The sequence below is a fragment of the Centruroides sculpturatus genome, unplaced genomic scaffold, assembly GCF_000671375.1.
Source record: "Centruroides sculpturatus isolate CEXI.00-Female unplaced genomic scaffold, Cexi_2.0 scaffold292, whole genome shotgun sequence".
In the NCBI taxonomy this organism is placed as follows: domain Eukaryota; kingdom Metazoa; phylum Arthropoda; class Arachnida; order Scorpiones; family Buthidae; genus Centruroides; species Centruroides sculpturatus.
The window spans coordinates 10,526-29,607 of NW_019384986.1; the positions used below are offsets into that span (position 1 = coordinate 10,526).

The window sequence follows — 19,082 nt, forward strand, 5'->3', positions numbered from 1 at the left end:
AAAAACAGATAGGAAAACAAAACATTGCTGTTCGAAGTGTGAGAAGCCAATATGTATGAAGCATGCGATTTTTATGTGTGGAGATTGTGTTGATTTGTAGGTGTAATGTTGGTGCTGTGCAAATTGATCTCATAAGAACTTTTAGTTTTTTTCTATTTTTATAATTGAAAGATACTATAGTTATGTTGATTAACCAAAGAAGTTGTAATTTTGTTAGAATTTTATACGAAAAAATGTTAAACTACCAAAACTTGTAGTTTTTCAAAGAAAATATAGACACTTTGTTATTTCAATTAAAAAAAATGCTTGTCAATCTTAAACATAATATTTTATTTACTCATCTTGTTGAATAGATACTATTTTTATTATCCCAAGTGAAAAAATACTTTTTACACAATTATAGTATAAAAAATTCTTCAAAGTTTCGGGTATCTCCTACCCACCTCATAGCTGGTGTGACAATTTCTCACCTCATTCATGCCAGGTTAATAAGGACTATTTGTTGTTGACATTAAAAATTGCAGCCCAGCATTGTGACAATCATATTTTAATTTAAAAATTAATTGGGGCCTCTTGTACCTAAGCTTTGCAAATCTGGTCTCAATTTTCATCTATCTGGCTCTTCTTGAGACTAAGTGAAGGACAGACAGTGGGAATTTATAGCTCTGCAATTTGAAAATTAAAGCCCAATAATAACTGATAGTTTCCCAATCATCCAATTCTACACATATGATAAGAGAAAGGGAAGATTATGTAGGGATAATGTAGGAGTATTATTTTTTAATGAGTGTTTTTTTTATTCAAGGTCCCTGAAAATGGGTTCTTTGGATTCATACATTAATTAATGCCCATATTAAATTGTAAACCTGGAAAAGCAGGTATTTTGGGTGAATAATTTGATATGGGCATTAATGTGTGTTTAATAATAATTTAATTGTTTGATTTTTTTTTAATTTAAATAAAAATGTATTATCATTGCTATTTACTCCAAGTTGTGAATGAAACAGATGAGATGATGTGTTAATTTTTACATAGATGTAATAGAATATATACAAAATAACTTACATGTTGGAATAAGAGGACAAAATGATCTGTCACATTTTACTTGTCTTAATTGACAATGTTTTCCATCTGCACATTCCATTTCCTAAAACAATTTTCACAGCAATGATTGCTTCAGAAGTAATGATTAAAAATGAAACAAACTAAAAATATAATAAGTACTTACATTGCAAGGATTTTCACTTGGAGGAGGACCAATTTTTACGGATTCTTCCATTATACTTTGATCGCCTAGAAATTGATAAAAGCAAATATTACAAAATAATGTATAAACTTTAATGACAATATTAACACTTACCTAAAATTAATTCTTCAGCAACGTGTTTAGGTTTACAGTCATATTCTGGACAACAAATACCCTGTTTGTAGTTTGCTTTACAATTTTCATAATCATTATTAGGAGGAGGTGGACAAGACTGATGTATGCAAGTAAAATCAGGTGGCGTGCAGCAAGTACAAGTGGTACAATTCAATTCTTGTTTATAATTTAATTTCTCCCCTATCTTGTATCTTTTACCATCAAAAAAACATTCATTTTCAGCTATTTTTAAGAAAAATAGTTTCAAAAATTAATGTTATGAATTAGTTGAAAAAATTAACTTATTGTAATTGGTATTAACTTACATTTTTCCTCAATTTCAGATTCATTTTTAGGAGCTGATTCTTGAGTTTCGGCTGTTGAATATATATATTTTATTAAACAATAAAATTAATTTAGATAAAGTTTAGTTTCTAAGAAAATATCGTAGACTTACGGCAATAGTATTCAATTGGACAGCATGTTTTCTCATGATATACTGGTATACATCCTCTCTTCAAAAGATCAAATTTTCTTTCAAAAATACAATCTATCTTGCGGCAACTCTTACTTTTGAGTCCTTTCCAATCTTTGTCACAGAGACAGATTAGGCACGGATCTTCTTCTGGATATATATGTTCTCCCAAATAATACGTTTTATTATTCAATTCACATTTTGGTACTTAAAAGAACAGATGTGAAATTTAGTTGATACTAGAAAATAAGCTGATAGATAAAAATGAATTAATTATAATACTTACATTTTTCAAGATCTGAAAATGAACAAGAATTTGATTATAAATCACATCTGTAATTTGAAATGTATACAATGATATAAAACATACCACATTCAGTTTTGGTGGGACAGCAATGATTTTCTTCATAAACCAAGCGGCATCCCTTACTGATAGGAGGTCGACGGAAATTGTGAGGACATTCCACGCCTGCGCATGCAATATAAGCTTTACTTTCAGAATTCCTAACACATTGGCATTTTTGACAATTGTTGCCTGTGTTTATGCTGGATCCAACACTATAATATTGTCCTTTATATACACACACTATAAAATAATTTGTTTTTATTTGTTAAGATTACACTTATCGATATTTACTATTAACAACAATTAGAAACTAAAATTAGGAAATTACTTTCAGTATTATCTGTTTGATTGTTTAAACATTCAAATCTTGAAGGGCATGCAGAATTATTTCTGTCATAAATGGGGTAGCAGCCTTTGACTTCATAGTGAGAGAGATATCGCTTATCGCACGTACATTCTAAATCTGTTTAATAAATGAAAAGTGCAATTTTTCAGTAATTATATTGAAACATATTTTAAAATATTTTTTTTATTTTAAAATCAATTACGGTTTTCTGTGACTTCTTCAGTGCTTCTTATGGATCCTAAAAATAAAGAAAAAGTATAGTCTTCAGGAAAAATAACAAATATTTACAGAAAAATCAGTTTTTATATGATTTGTTCTATGTAGAAATGTAACAAATATGATGTTATAATATATTAATTATTCTAAAAATCACTTCTATTTTCATGTTACCAACTTGAAAAATAGCAGTTTTTTTTAATTAATTAACTAAACTATTACTGATTCAAATTTAGCATATCAAATATACACTAAATTTTTTTGATTTTAATGATTTAGTCTAAGTACATATTTTAAAAATATGCATCAGTTACAAAATAACAGCAGGAGTTAAATGTTGATTACTGTATACTAAGAAGCTATTCCTGCTATCCAGAAAGAACTGCTCTAGTTACTAGACTTGTTACTTAATAATCCTGCTGTCATATTTTCGATAATTTTGCATTACCGTTTATGATAAACAATATACCTACTGTCTATTCATAATCTATAATTTTATGTACTTACACAATTTCTTATAATTAACAAAACATAATATGGAAGTTAATGTAATTATATGTTAATAATTGTTGTCCTACATTTAAATTGTTTACGAGCTTTTTTCTTTATATATTTAACTTTATTTTTAAAAATAATGTTAAAATTACAATTTACAATGTAATCATCAATTTCCTTCCTTTTATTCTTAAACAATATAATCAGTTGCATTACTAACCTTTGCTCTTTCTTAAACATTAATGCTTAGCAATATAAGAATAGTTAAATTTTATACTCTATTAGAAAAATTTCGTTTTAGAAAATTATTTTTCTTCAAAATTACTTTATTTTTAATAATATTTTAAGTTTACTTTCTCTCCTTATTATCTTAAAAATAAATTAAATGTAATAATTTCTGTTCTGTTTTTCTTTTACTTTTATTTATTTATTTTTTCCTTTTTTGTATTTAATTAGAATTGTTTTATTGCATATCTTAAGAGTTTTCATATTTGTCTTTGCATTTCTTTTCACAATAGTAATGTTTCCTACATATCCTAAAAATATAAATAAAGTCAAATCTATTTAAGAGAGTATCCTCAGTATCAGTACCATACATCATGCTCTCTTATCTGGTCTGATCCCCTTATCCAAAGTAACCATTAACAATCTCCCAGGTGATCACTTGGGAGATTGTTAATGGTACTTGATTCTCTTCACTTTTTCATGTCTTACAAGTTCTAGTAACTTGTAATGCATTTGGAAACATTAAAATTCATTATCACATAATTTTACTGTACTTACTTATTGGTTTCCATTCTTAAATCAGTAATTTTATTCTATTGAATAAGTAAAGTATATTTACCACTTTTATACTATATTTCTCGGAATAAATGGGAAAGTATGTATAAGAGTAGACTTTACTAGAAAGATGCAAACATATTTGCTCCAAAATTTCTCAATGAGAGATATCTCTGAAGAGACATACAGTATAAAAACTCTGAAGAGACATACAGTATAATCTCTCTGAAGAGACATACAGTATAAAAACAAGTAAGTATCGTACCACCTTAAAGTAAGGTTGTGTGACTTCCAAAATCTGGTTGCTAATCACTTCTTGTCTTATCTCCTTGAGATGAGGAGAATGTATTGTATATGCTGTCTGTGCTGTTTGTTCATGTATATTTTATATGAGAAGCCATTACATATTAAAAAGGTAACATATGTCCAATAAAATCTGTTTATTATGATTCTGTAAGAAACCTTAACTGTCCACATATTAAAAAGTTGACAAATGGAAGTTTCACCAAATGTCCATGTAATACATACCATAGTGTAGAAAGCCCCATTGCCATGCACTCTGGGCAATGATGTAGCATAAGCTTTATAAGGATCTATCTGTAATCTTTAGAATGGTTCTTTATGCAAACTGCTGCTCTAAAAATGCCACTGACATTTTTGATGCTCATTTAAATGGTCTGCTCTACTGTCAGTGATCTGTTAATGGAAATCCCACTAATGTAAAACATAGAAGAGAATATTGGGAATATGGAAGAGTTCTCTCTTTAGCAAACTATTTAACAAAACTCTGAATAAGAAAACTAACTCAACTATATTATAAGAACAAAGAATAATTTAAATAAAACATGAGCATGAAAGTAGATGGCATAGAAACATTATTATAAAATGGGTGGAAAAGAGATAGAAATCATAAGATAGGAATAAAACAGGAAATATATTAAAGGAATAAAACAATTCTAATTAAATCCAACAAAAACAAAATATGTTTTGTAGTCAAATTTGCATTTCATCTAGCATCAAAAGTCATATTTAATTAAAATTTTACTGCAAAATTTAGGTATTTTGCGGTGAGATTTAATGAAATAAAATAAAAGTAAATCAGAAGCATCTGAAACAAAATTCTTAAGACCACTACTAAAACTCATTGCAATGGACAAAAATAATTCAGAAATCAGAGAATGACTGAAAGTCCTTAACATTGTCTCTAAAATCAAGAAATAGAAAAACAATTGGTTGAGTCATCATCAGAGAATGAAGATAAGCAAAATTCCAAAACTAAAAATGAACTATCACCAAAAAGAGGGAAAGACCTTGGACAACCAAGATATCATATCTTTTAAATATAGGAACTAGCCAGGAGACCTAATCCTGCTCTGATAAGAACAACAATAAAGAAAAATAAAACTAAACAAGAAAGAAGGAAAGAGAATAAGTAAGTGTGATTTAATTTTTTTCAAGACAGTGGTGAGAAGAGTGTTTAAATGTCTTTTTAAAAAAATGACTGACGAATTTACACACAAAAAGATTCTGTAGAAAAGACTAAAATGTCTTCGTTCTTGTCATGTCAATGAAGACATCTTAGTCTGTTCTATGGAATTTTTAAATGTTTTCACTCAGTTCAAAAGATTCAAGAGAATTCAAAATAGGAAGTTTATTTTACAAAATTGTAGCAATATTTTAAATTTGAGAATAAAATTAAAAGAAGAAAATAATATTGTTTAATAATATTATTTTCAATATTTGGGATGACTCAACCAAAGATGATTAAACTATCTAAAAAAGTTATAAATTATAGTTTTAAACTTAACTATTTAACTTCAATTCAGAAATAATTAAATGCAAAAGAAAGTTATAGAACAAATTTAAAGACCGTATACCAGTAGATATTCTTAATCATAATTTGATATTATAATATAATAATGTAAATTAATAAAAACTTTTTAAAATTGTTTAAGGTAACTGGAGGCAGTCAAATGCTAGGAACCTGAAGTGTATATTGCCAGAATGTTAAGTAAAAGTACTGCTGTATCAAAACAATATTTCAAAGAATTAAACAACTTACAATCTATTGCTAGTTATTGAAATGTGAAATAAAAAGTTTGTAACTGAAAAATTAATGACAAAATAAATTTCAAACAAATATTGACTTGACTTCATTTCATAGATGTGAGTAGTTCAAATATCAGGATACACAGTAAGTATTCTCCAATGACTGTTAGTTTCTTATGGATGCAGATTTTTTTCAGTGATTGCCCCTATGCATGTATTTAGAGAACATTTATCCCTTTTTCAAAAGTTGTTTGATGATGATCCCATGGGTGAATATGATGATATCCACCAGCATAAGATTGATAAGACTGTTATTCAGTTGCATCATATATGTCTTCCTCTAGATGGTGGCTCTCGTATAAAAATGAGATTTTTTAAATCATTATACACACTAATTATAGAAGTAAAGTCTAGCCAAAACAACAGGTTAGACCTAGTTTCAGTAGGTTTGTCATCTAGTTCTTTTCTTTACGCTGTTTGCCTAAAGAAAAGGACTATTGACCATTTTCTTTTGTTATTCATAAACTTATAAGCACAGTGGAAAGTACCATTGCACAATCTTGCTAATATATTGCAGTAAACTTTCCTTAATTTGAATTTCACAAATTCTACCATTATTCTGCATAGATATTAACAGTGGATTAAGTACCGTAGACTTTTTAGGATAATTCAAACAAAAGTAAGTTGTGTTATGCATGTAAATAATGTTTATTACATATATATGAAATAGATGGTTTGACCAAATGACCTAGTTGGCCTTGCTAGCCACACCTTATATATATCTTCCCCTTTTTTAATCTGTAATGGAATTTTCTGGAATATTAGAACTCAGGACAATAACAGCTAACATCATTTTATGTTTTCACTTTTCGTTTTTAATGAACTTGACAAAACATAATAAAAATTCAAGTTAGAACCTGGTTTTATGATTCAATAAACGTGATGTATATTTCTTCTTGTTTTGCTTTCTGAATTTTATTACTACTTCATTAGACATTTTTCTAAGTTTCTTGAGGTTTAAACTAAGAAGACTTCATCATCATGTTTTAAAAAATATATGCTTGGATTAAATGGAGTATTACATTAAAATTACCTGCAAAACTATTTATTTAAAAATATCCAAATAATTATTATATTGAAAACTGAGGGGAGGGGCTGACTACATACTTATCTATCAGTTGTAAAATAGTGAAACAGATTGATCAATTTATTCTCAATTTACAGAATTGATAGCATTTTCTTTCTTTTAAAAATATAGTTGTTTGCATTTAGATTAGTAGAGCATTCTAGATTAGGATTTGCATGAGCAGGATGCTAAATACCATTATACTGGACCAAAGTGCCAGTATTATTTCAATACCTATATTTTAGAATTGATACAAAAGTGAAACCATGTTTTCGGCATAATGCAAAAAATAAGAAATATCTTCCAACTGTTGCAAATCTAATAATAATTTTATAAGAAATTTGAGAAAATACAATATTCCAGTAGAAATGTGCATGGTCGCTATGAAAGAAAACTATTATAATTAGTTTATTGTTTCATAGTGTTTATAACTAGTGGCCATGTTGCCATAATAAAAAAAGAAAAAATACACTCCATTAATATGATGTAAAAAATGATTATCTTTCTGAATATGTTTAATTAGTGGAGTTAATATTTTATATGAAAAGTTACAATATCTAATAGAACCAGGTGCATCACTTTTATTATTAATTTAAACAGCAATAAATAGAAATGAAGTTAGTATATGAATAGATAAGTGTGCAGATAATAGAATTTTAATTTAAAATACACTAAAAGCATTTAAAAAACTTGATTAAATCTCTAAATCTACAATAAATAATGGTAATGAATCCAGTTTGCTGAAATTAATAATAATGAACAAATTTAAAAATAGTTTCAATTTTAACACTTAAAAAAAGTCTTTTAGTTAAGTATATAAGTCTTTTTATTGTAATGCATTGTATAATAAGCTTTAGAAATTAAAGAAAAATAAGTATTTATTGAATGATTTTCTTTTAAATACCACTATTAAATTTCAGTCTGGTATTGCAAATCCTATTTTTGAGATGATGTGGGCTGTCACGCAGCTTTTAAAACATTCCACCATTATTTTATTGCTCAGAAGAATTGGTTGGCTATTCCATTTTTTAATACTTTTACTTTCAAAATGTTCTTCTGCATGTGCATCTTTTGCTTTCTCACATCATCATTAATGAAAGAAATGTAATGCAGTTTTGAATTGATATAAAGTTATGCAAAATACATTCATGAATATCCCTCTTCATAATAGTAGTTCCTTTCTCTGCTAGAGGAGAAACAGCAGATTTCTCACCCTCTCTATATTAAAAGATACCATGTATTTGTTTTTTGATGATTCTGAATTCTATTTCTTAAAATTATTAAATCACAAGATACAAAACTTTAAACAGGCTCTTCCATGAAAATATGGCTGTGGAATATACTGTTTAGAATATCACTTGTTGACACTTCTTTATGCAATTTAGCAGTTAAGGCCAGATGACAATTTCCAGCTGGTGTTGTAATATTCAGACAGCATTGAACCAATTTATAGACACATCTCCCAACTGTTGAAATCTCTCTGATCTGGAATGGTGATAATGGAGGTATTTATGATTAAACAACTGAAATTTGGTTTGACCTCATCCTGCCAAATCATTTTTTTTTAACTATTAGTCAAAAGCTGAGATTTACAACTCACACTGATAAATAAAGTAATTTTACTTAATTAAATACATTTTAACATTACAAAATTAAGTAAGTTACAAATCTAATTATCTCATTTCAGATTAAAAAAATCATTTTCTTTTAGATTAAAACGTTTTGTAATGTTCTGATCAGCAGATGATAAATTTTAAACAGCAAAGTATTGAAACTATGAGAAATTTTTAAAAATTAAGCATCACTGATTTGTGGGAGAATGCTTTTGCTATTAAAGTCAATAAAATAAATAACAGTATAACTTTGAATCTTAAGAAACAAAAGAATAAAATTAAAACAATGCTAAAATATTACTTTGTATACTCTCTTTATAATTGTATTTTGATGATAATATAATTATTTCAATTGTTAATTGAATTTACAATACATAGAAATTGATTTTGAAATTAATAACGTATATTTTCTAAATGCATTTATGTTTTGTTAATTAAATTACTACAAGAATATCCTTGGACTTTTCAAGGATAATAGGATATTTAGAGCAAAAGTAGGACAAACTATGAGTTACTCTAGCCTCTATCTTCAAGTGAACATTATACAATTAAATAATTTCAATAGGTAAATTATAAATTAAAAACTATATGAACTTAATTTCTTCTTGATAGTACAAGAATACAATAGTAGAAAGCATAATCCATAATCAGAATTAGATAGTTTAACAANGGTCAAACGCTGTCGTCAATACTTTAAAGTTTCTATGTTTAACTCGAGTTCTAATGGTTTTAAGCAACGAAAGAGAAGATGAAAAATTAATTAAAAGTTACTCTAGCCTCTATCTTCAAGTGAACATTATACAATTAAATAATTTCAATAGGTAAATTATAAATTAAAAACTATATGAACTTAATTTCTTCTTGATAGTACAAGAATACAATAGTAGAAAGCATAATCCATAATCAGAATTAGATAGTTTAACAATATTGTAACTTGTTATGGATTATTTTACCAATGATTTTGTAGCATTAATTGAAGAGGCATTATATAATTGTGGATACAATGAAATAATAATACATTTAAAACAAGGACAGTGCTTTGATTATTAATGTCTAAGATCAACCTCAGTAATAAACTATCATTTAAACATTTATTGTGAGATATAAGAACATCAAACAATTAAACTATTGTTTGAAAGTTATTGTTCTTATTTAAAGCTCTAATATAGCTTTCATTATATGAAAGTTGGACTTAAGAAAAGATACGTAATTGATCCAAACCTGACAAATTATTTAAAGAATGCTTAGGAAAACATAAGAAGCATCCTGTGAATGTCAAACCTATCTATCTGAGATATTATTTTTATTAAAAATAAAGCTTTTAAAATTAAAATATTTCTTGAATAAGTCAATAGATTCACATAGTCTGATGGATAAAACAGTTACAGTATGTATCTGACACTCTGAAGGGCAGAAAATTCTAAAGATGTGATCTGGACTTGAGCCCAAGATCATATCTTTAGAATTATCCATAGTTATCTGGCCTAGATGTGTCGGCTCTGTCCTTCACCATCTGATTACCTTATTGTATGCCTGGGCAAATCAGTGATGGGCATGAAGAAATATTCCTCTTAGTATCCCCAGGCAGTTATATGATTCATGTATTGGGGTTGGAGAAATCATTATATATTCTGTACATGGATCTGGATTCAAGCATTAGGAGTTTTAAAAAAAATTCTTTTTTCATAATATAGTATTTTAATTTTTAAAATATAGAGTAACATAATACAGTAGAGACAAAGGAGAAACTGAACTTGTACAAAAGAGATCTTACAAAAGTAGTAAAAGACATGTATAAAGCTATCTGTAATTAAAAAACACTAAATTTAAATCCAAAATATTTTTGAGCATTGTTTCTTATAAACTATAGTCTCCCATTCTTTAACTATATTGATATAGACCAGTGTTATCCACAGGTAATATCATTAGTATTTTTGAAATTTTAATTGCTTCTCTAGTATATTTTTTAAATAAATAGCATGCTGATCTTTAATGTTCATTAGTATTATATGTAAGCACATCTTTGATGTAACACTGGCTCAATGATGTGCCACCAAAAGTTGTGAACATGCCACTAGCTCAAAAAGGTTGAGAACCACCAATATAGAATAGATTAAATAGCATATAAAAATTATTGAAATGTTAAATGTAAAACTGATTGTCATAACCATCATCAAAAGCACATCACTGTACATGTAGGTTGCTTCAGTTTTGTATATAGTTATAAATGGTAGTGATTTAATCTCATCTGACAACTCAGATGAATATATATTCACATAAATATAAACAAAGATTTATGAAGGTAACTGCATTATTTTGAATAATATTAACTGTTATCCATTCATTTACATACTCATTCCAAGGTTGCAATATAATGAAATTGCAAGTTTGTGAACAATAAAGGATCTAAAAATGATAATGAAGTTGTAAGAATTTATAATAATTTATTTTCAGTTTTCAGCAGTTTAAGCTAAGGGTAACAATGAATTTGAAGAATGTTGCAGCATACATACTCTAGTAAATGTTCTTTAATACATTTAATTTTATAAAATATACAATTTTCTTCAATGCATTTAATAACACTTTGTTAAATGACTTGCAACTGCTAGATTGCATCACTTCAATAATTACTCACATTAAAATTTTATAATTCTACTACTAGTTTTTCTGCTAAACATCATTAATTGCTTATCTTGTTGCGATCATAATCCCCAAGCAAGGTTACGTAACCGAAATATCACCATTAAACAACTAAATTGTACATAAATTTTCTTACTTCTGGCATCCTTAAATTTGGAAACATCCCATTAAAATATCTGCACCACTTTTTGGTAGGAAGAATTGGTAATTATAAAACTGGAGTGTTTACAATTCTGCCGATGATGATGATATCAAGTCACTTTCAACCTAGTTCATGACACACAGAAGACATTCTCTTCCGGAATTTTTATTCTTCTTCATTATCATAATTGTATTTCCAGTTGGGGGGATGCGTTATGATGCCACGACATCTAACAATGTGTTTGTGTGTGCAAACATCAGAATGCTTAAGAAAAACAATCTAGGTTAAAATCATCATCCGTTACATAAGAGGGAGGGTCTCGATTCATTTTTCTGAGTTCGTTTCGCAAGATAACACATTTTATCAACAAAAGTACACAGTATACTGAATAACAATTTTACACTCTGCTGAGTGTTATCTAAGACCTCATGTTTAAAGAAGGGTGTCGACTTAAAAAAAACCAGTTGAATTGGTGAATGGAGCGTTTAAGAAATCGCCTCCCAAACAATTCGGTTAGTAAACATTTCCGTGTTATCTGTTTATTTTTATTTATCCTTGAAAAATTCTTGTAGAAACAAATTATCGTCACATCGAAGATGCTTCTACAATGTAATTTGAGTTCGTTTAGTCGTAAAATTCGTGATTTTTGGCTTTTAAACATATAAAGAATTCGGATTTTATCGTGTTTTCTGAATCGGTAACTCTATAATTTCCACGTAACTCAAAGATCATATTAAAAACAGATTTCTTAAGAGATTCTCAAGCAAATAAATACCAATTATTTATAAGATCGATCATATTTCAGTTAAAAATCGATCACAGAAACGATGATATCACGATCATACGATTCTCCAACTATTAAAACATGACTCAATATACGAATATAAAACTTAATTATCCCACTTATATAGTTAAGTAATTTAACTAGCAACGAAACTGGTTTAAGGCGTATAAATGTTACATATTATAAAACTAGCATTTGTTACGCTAATTATTAAAATAATTTTCTGATTTTGCAATTTTTAAAAAGCTCTTTCCTGACAGACAAACGGACTTTCTTTAATCAATAAAGTAGAAAGACCAACTTGTGGTTTAAATCTTCGAATGCTTTAAACTGCGATGCTTTTATTATTACTGTTTTTCATCTTAAAGATCATGAACTCATGTCGAGAAACACGTCAGCTCGAGTCGACACACCGATGAAAACATGTTTGTTTGTAAATGTCAAAGGTCAAACGCTGTCGTCAATACTTTAAAGTTTCCATGTTTAACTCGAGTTCTAATGGTTTTAAAGCAACGAAAGAGAAGATGAAAAATTAATTAAAGCTACGGAAGCGTACGATGACAAAAACAATTTTTTAAAATCAAAATGGAAACGATATTAAGGAATTCGATATAACGGGGATAAAGATCAAGGTCAATATAACACAGGTTTCTGTTAAGCCAAGCACGTTTCTAACCTTTCGAATTATTTAGGAATAGTCAAATGGTTCTCTAGAAACAATCTAGTACAACGGGTTTTTTATTTAATTCGTGAGCTATCTGGTATCTGAGATTTTAGAATGTGTGTTACGCTTAAAGATAATAGACCTAGTTATGAAGTTATCCTTAGGCTTTAAATAGTGTTTGATAAGTCGAGAAATATGTTTCGTTTAATATAAATTTTAGGCCCTTGAGCCAAGTATAAATTACTTCTTTTTATATAATAGTAATATATACTTAGTAATATTTATTTTCGATGGAAGATACGACTATTTTTTTTAATATTTAAGAAACAAAGGAAAGATTCTTAAGGGATTAAGATGAAAAGGAGTCATTTTTTAATTTAAATAATGACTTAAATGTTTTACAAAGGAAATTAGTCATTAATGATTTAAGATGAAACGGTTTAAGAAAAAAATTTTTCTGATTATCTTCAATGGCGATGTACTTTTAACAGTTTAATGTGACTCTTGCATCAAATCTAGATTAGTGATTATAATGCACTTAATACAAGTAAAGAAAAGAAAATATATTTTGCATAAATGTAGAATTTACAAAGTTGAGGGGATAAAAATGGAAGCATTATTAGGAATAAGAGTTAATGACGATAGCTCTGAAGTAGTTCAATTAATTACAAGCATCGCCAGATGGATGTAAAATGCAAATGGAGAAATTTGCCTAATTGCATCTTGCATCATAACCGGAAAATTCTTTATCCTAGATTTTAGGATAAAAGATCTCGTTAATAAAGAAAAAAAAACAACAAATTGCCTAACGAAATATGATGAGTTTCACGCGATTAAACGAGTTTCGATCGAGAAATTGATTAAGTAAATAATTTTCCGTTTTGAGTAATTTAATAGATTAATGAAAGTTTTATTTATTTTTCTTCAAAATTAAATTTCTTTTCAATAACAATGTACGATACACCACAGCTTTTAAGACCAGATTGGCTATTGAAAAATTATCGTAAATCGAACTCTAACTTCTCATAGTCACCATGTTATAAATAGAGATTCTACACCTAGAAACTGAACTATATATAACTACTAGAAAATGATAACGTGCTTGAAAAAAAATGCTTCCATTAAGCGTGAAATATAAGCCGAGAATAAGCCATTTTGGAAGCAAATTATTATCCAAAATCGCTTCCATTCTCTTAATAATCAAACTAAATTTTAATAGAGCGAAGAGTCTGCGCATTATACACGATAACAGCACAAAAACTGCGATATCCCATCTTAATCGATACCAGATATATCTTACATTTTATAAATAGAGTAAAGATTATTCTAGATTAAAATATTTTCTTTAAAAAATGTGAGAAAGTTGCTTTACAATTCACCAAAAGAAAACAGAAAAGCTATATTTAAGTCTCGACGATACAAGTTTTCAGCTTTCAGTTTTTTTTTACATCTCATTTAATTATTGTTTAAGGATAATTTTATATCTCGCAAATAAGAAAAAGAAATCCAGAAATAATTCAAAACTCGTTATTTTGACGGAAATGGCCCTATACAAGTTAGGTCGAATGGGGGTCAGATATATAGAAATCATAAAAATTTCCTTATTATTTATAGACACTTATGAGTTTCCGTAGACGAAAACTAAATTTTGATATCGAATTAATACGTAATATATATAGGCCTATATGTAATTTTTTTTTCCTTTCGAAATTAAACTTCTTTAAATCCTGTTTTCCACGATTTACAACGTGTTTTTCTTAGGAATGCCGTTTTAGAACTACAGCAGCCAACGCAGAAATTATTCATAAACTTCCTGTTTGATGACATCAGCTCGGATTGAAACTTAACGATTATCTCAATATTTTATGTTAAAATATAAATATTTCTCCTTTAATTTACTAAATATAATTGCTATATTTATGTAAAAAAAATTAAAATTTGCCTAAAAGCTTTTACCAGCTTCAAATTTAAACCATTCGAGGAAATGGCCGAAGTTGCAGTTTTGAGTGAGTTAATTACAATTATTTTAATAGCATATTAAGTTAGTAGCCTTAAAAATAAAGCAAATAAACTATATTTAATTAGTAGAATTTAATTAAATTTTACAACGTGACACGATTGAAGAGTGAATCGTCCTTTTAAGGTCACACTTAAGAAGGTGCCCAAGGTGAATTCGTCACTTTGAAAGTATCTATGACGTGTTTTCCCACGTTTGAAAAAAGTACACACACATTTTTTTCTATCGAAAAAAATTACAAGTAAATACTTTCGTTTTCTTTGATAACACAAGGTTAGATGTAACTTGGCAGAACTAAATACTAATTCCATATTTTAAATTACCTATTTCTAAGAGGGAGGGAGGAATCATTGGGTTGGTCAATGACATTTTACTTAGCGATGAAGAGACGAATCTCAGGTATGAAAGTGGGTCAAGTGAATATTGAGGACAGACCAAAGAAAAAAAAAGTAAAAGAAAATTTTCTAAGAAAACACTACCTGCTTATGTTAATTGAACTTTACCGTTTTATATCCAAAATAATTCGCAGGAAACTGAAACAACCGCTTTAAAAAGCGCATTGCGTTACACAAACACACACAATAAAACCATTTTGAAACCCTTTTTAAAATAATTTAAACATAAAATTACTAATTGAAACGTTTATCTTTTTATTCTTTCAACGTTTTTTTTATGCAGGGAATTTTAAAAGGAAACGTGAATAATTGAAAATTCCTTGGCAAAATAGAATTCAAACTGATGACCTCGCGTAGTTAGATTTTAATCATAATAAAAATGTTAATAAATCAATAAATAATTTTTAAAATAATAAATATATGAATTTTTTAAATGGTCAATCACCTATTTCTTCCTGAATTGCTTACATTTTCGATAATAATAATAAAAAAAAATTACTAATAATTTTTTAAGTTTGACTTTTAATTCTTTTAAAAATTATTATTATAATGTAAGAAAAATGCAGATGGCGTTTTTAAAAACTCCTCCTCACCCACGTGACTGATTCCCCCCCCCAAGTCTAAGTTTAACGAACGTCTTTCAGACTAGAAAATGCAATCGTCTAATCGTTACGTCGTTCAGCGAATTAAAAAAGATTATTCAAATTTCGATTTTTTTCCCTTTTTATAATAAAATTCGTGAATATTAACGAAATCAACATGACGTCATTATCAAATACCTTTTATACTAATTTTAAATGTCGTGTCCTATATTTTTATTTTGAAACAAGAAAAGTGATTTTCGTGTAACTTTTCTAAGATAAAAATTATTGTTTACTGTTTTAAATTAAATTAATAAATTAAATTACTGTTTTGTTTTTCTCTTTTTTAAGAAGTTTTTCGAAATTTTCTTTTTGGTATCTTTTACTTAAGTTATCTTAAAAATTCGTTTTAGGAATTCCTCGAAATGTCCTCGTTTTTCTTAAAAATAATTAGATTTTTAGATGATTTTTAGATTATTTTAATGATGATTGAAACACAAATTAATTTTTGGATGATTTTAATGATGATTAAAGCACAAATTAATTTTCAGGTTTTAATGATGATTAATTTAAAGCTTAGATGAATTTTTGGATGATTTTAATGATGATTAAAGTACAAATTAATTTTAATGACGATTTGAGTTAACATTTTTGTGAATTTTTTTAACTTTCTGGATGACTTTAATGACTATCTAAATTAATTATTTTTTTCTTTTGATGATGTTTAAAACCCACATTAGTAACAAACAGACGATGTTTTAAGGTTTTAACACATTTATTTTAATTTAAAATTATTAAAATTTAATTTAAACACGATTTTTGGCTTTAAAATCAAAAAATTAAAATCACAATTTTTTCATTTAATATAATAAATACTTTATAATAAATAATAATAAAATCTTACTTGAAATCGTTCCCGAGATAATAACAGCAATAATAAGAAACTGTAAATGCAACATGTTTATAAGCTTGGTATGGAACCGCCGTCGATGCCCTTCTTATTATATATGACTCTTCTTACATCGTCACAGATTGTTCGTCCAATGGCGAACGAGTTTTCTTTTCGAATTTCTCGTGGCGTGTCGTCATTAATTTTATGAATGAATCACTGCTTGCCCCCTATCTAACAAGCGTGGATTGAGGTGAAAGCGGTGAATACACTCGAATAAATTAACGACTTCTATCGTCTTTAGATTGGATTTATTCCAATAAAAAGTTTTATAATATTTATAAATAGAATATAAAATNAACTATAACATACTTATTTATATTTTTTGCAATAGTTTTTCTATACTTCTATTGTTCTTTGGTGAGAATTAGGGTAAATTAGTATGCCTTAAGCATAACCGGATGTACTTGCAGGTAATTTCCCTGCATCTAAATCAAAATTCACTCTAAAAAACAATAAAATTAATTATGATGGAGTCACAATTTATTAACATAAAACAATTGTTTTAGAGAAGGGTAAAAGTCTTAAAATAAATCAAAAAATTAACTTACAGTTTTAAGCTTGAGTCATATTTCACTTAATTGTAATGAATCTGTAGGAAGAATTTTCCTAAAAAAAAGTTAGATTTACATCAAAAATTATGATTAAATATTTCAAAGAAAAGTCGAATTATTTTGTATAACCACGACTTTCCTATATCCGTAATCATCCTGGACATCCTTTAACACTAGCAAGTGGCAGGAAATCCCAACTCTGTGTGAAACCTACTTTGAAAAAACAATTTTTAAGTGTTATACCGTTTGATCTCACTTTCTACGAATTTGATCTCACAAGATTAATAATTTCCTTGGATTTACCTCGAAATTCTTTAACTAGAATGACGGATGTTTATCTTCATGTGCAAATTAATAATTAAAGAATATTTAATATAAAAAAACTGATTAAACTTATCAAATATATTAATTCTATATAATTATAGTGTTATTTAGGAAGATAATTAAGTGTAAAATTAATGATGATAATGTTTGAATCTTAAAATAGTAAAGAATAATTGATACTTTAATTATCTTAATTGAAAAGTAATTTAAAGTTTGTCTTAACAAAAAAAAAAAATATATATATATAAATGAACAAGTGTTTAATATGAATTTTATCTTAAAAGCTTAGCATCATTTTATTTAAATTATTAAAATTATAAAATTATTCCTCTCTCGATAATCTCTGTACGTGTTTTAGAATAATGAGTAATTTGTGAATTTTTAACTTTGGTTTTAAAGTTTGTAATTTGAATAAATGGAGTTGGAAGTCAATGTTTTATAACAAGTTTTAGTTTTATTAAATTTTAAACTGCTTAANATTATAAAAAACATTTTAAATTATTAGAGCATTTTTACAAGAATTAATTAGATAATGCTTATAATCATACTAATATGAACAATTTATTACATAACCCTATATATGACAACTTTAAAATTCTAATTATTAACTTACTTCCTTTGAGCTAGTAATTTTATTTCTGTTTGTACATGTAAATATTCCTTAGCCATTTTTTTATGAGTTTCAAAAATTTCTACTGATTCCTTTGATGATGGTGCAGGTGGTAAAGGCTTTAAAATTTAAACATAAATAGAAAAATGCTTAAATATTTAATATTTCACTAATGAATATGTTTTATGTAAAATAATTTACCTGGAGTTTTGGTTCTAATAATAAATATGCATTCCAATCTGAAGGATCTCCATCATTATTATAACCTATAAATAAATGAATATTATTTAAAAATTTCAATAAAAAAATTTTAAACAAAATAATTGTCAAGTTGATAAAAATTTCTATTCAAAACTTAGGCTATTTTCTTAATATGTATTATATGAATAAGACAATTAGTTATAAATTATTAAAGTTTATCTTTGCTAGTAAAAATATTTCTTATTAATTTAAACATATATTTAATAAAAATCAATGTTGACAGTCTTTCTGTACTACTTTTAATGTCAACCTGTATTAAAAGTATAGGTTTCAATTATCATAGTAAGTATACAGTTCTATCTCAAACATATTTATTTCCAAATTTATTTCCCCCCTGCATTTTCAGTCTAAATTT

At 27.1% G+C, this 19,082-nt stretch overlaps 2 protein-coding genes across 2 annotated transcripts in view; both read right to left on the reverse strand.

Moving 5' to 3' along the window:
* Nucleotides 1-970: 970 nt before the first annotated feature.
* Nucleotides 971-17,136, reverse strand: LOC111632916 (kielin/chordin-like protein). The gene is made up of 10 exons (XM_023377441.1): nucleotides 16,934-17,136; nucleotides 2,730-2,765; nucleotides 2,510-2,644; nucleotides 2,206-2,421; nucleotides 2,122-2,133; nucleotides 1,818-2,042; nucleotides 1,687-1,737; nucleotides 1,361-1,603; nucleotides 1,229-1,293; nucleotides 971-1,147 (listed from the first exon to the last, which is right to left on the reverse strand). Exons 1-10 carry the CDS (start codon nucleotides 16,986-16,988, stop codon nucleotides 1,028-1,030), a joined length of 1,158 nt encoding a protein of 385 aa, XP_023233209.1. The 5' UTR covers nucleotides 16,989-17,136; the 3' UTR covers nucleotides 971-1,027.
* A 1,323-nt stretch (nucleotides 17,137-18,459) lies between these two features.
* The window catches only part of LOC111632919 (mitogen-activated protein kinase kinase kinase 7-like), a 36,136-nt gene continuing 35,513 nt past the window's right edge, over nucleotides 18,460-19,082 (reverse strand). Inside the window, exons 12-13 of the mRNA XM_023377445.1 lie at nucleotides 18,668-18,732; nucleotides 18,460-18,585 (exon numbers count right to left, since the gene is read on the reverse strand). Coding sequence (XP_023233213.1) covers nucleotides 18,466-18,585; nucleotides 18,668-18,732 — 185 coding nt within the window. The 3' untranslated portion in view covers nucleotides 18,460-18,465. The remainder of the gene's footprint in view (nucleotides 18,586-18,667; nucleotides 18,733-19,082) is intronic.

Excerpts from the sequence above, each read along its gene's own strand:
- LOC111632916 (XM_023377441.1), bottom strand. The coding sequence starts at position 16,988 with ATGTTGCATTTACAGTTTCTTATTATTGCTGTTATTATCTCGGGAACG. Across the intron at positions 2,766-16,933 it reads TATCTCGGGAACGATTTCAA|GATCCATAAGAAGCACTGAA; the intron begins GTAAGATTTTAT and ends CTTTATTTTTAG. Across the intron at positions 2,422-2,509 it reads TCAAACAGATAATACTGAAA|TGTGTGTATATAAAGGACAA; the intron begins GTAATTTCCTAA and ends ATTATTTTATAG.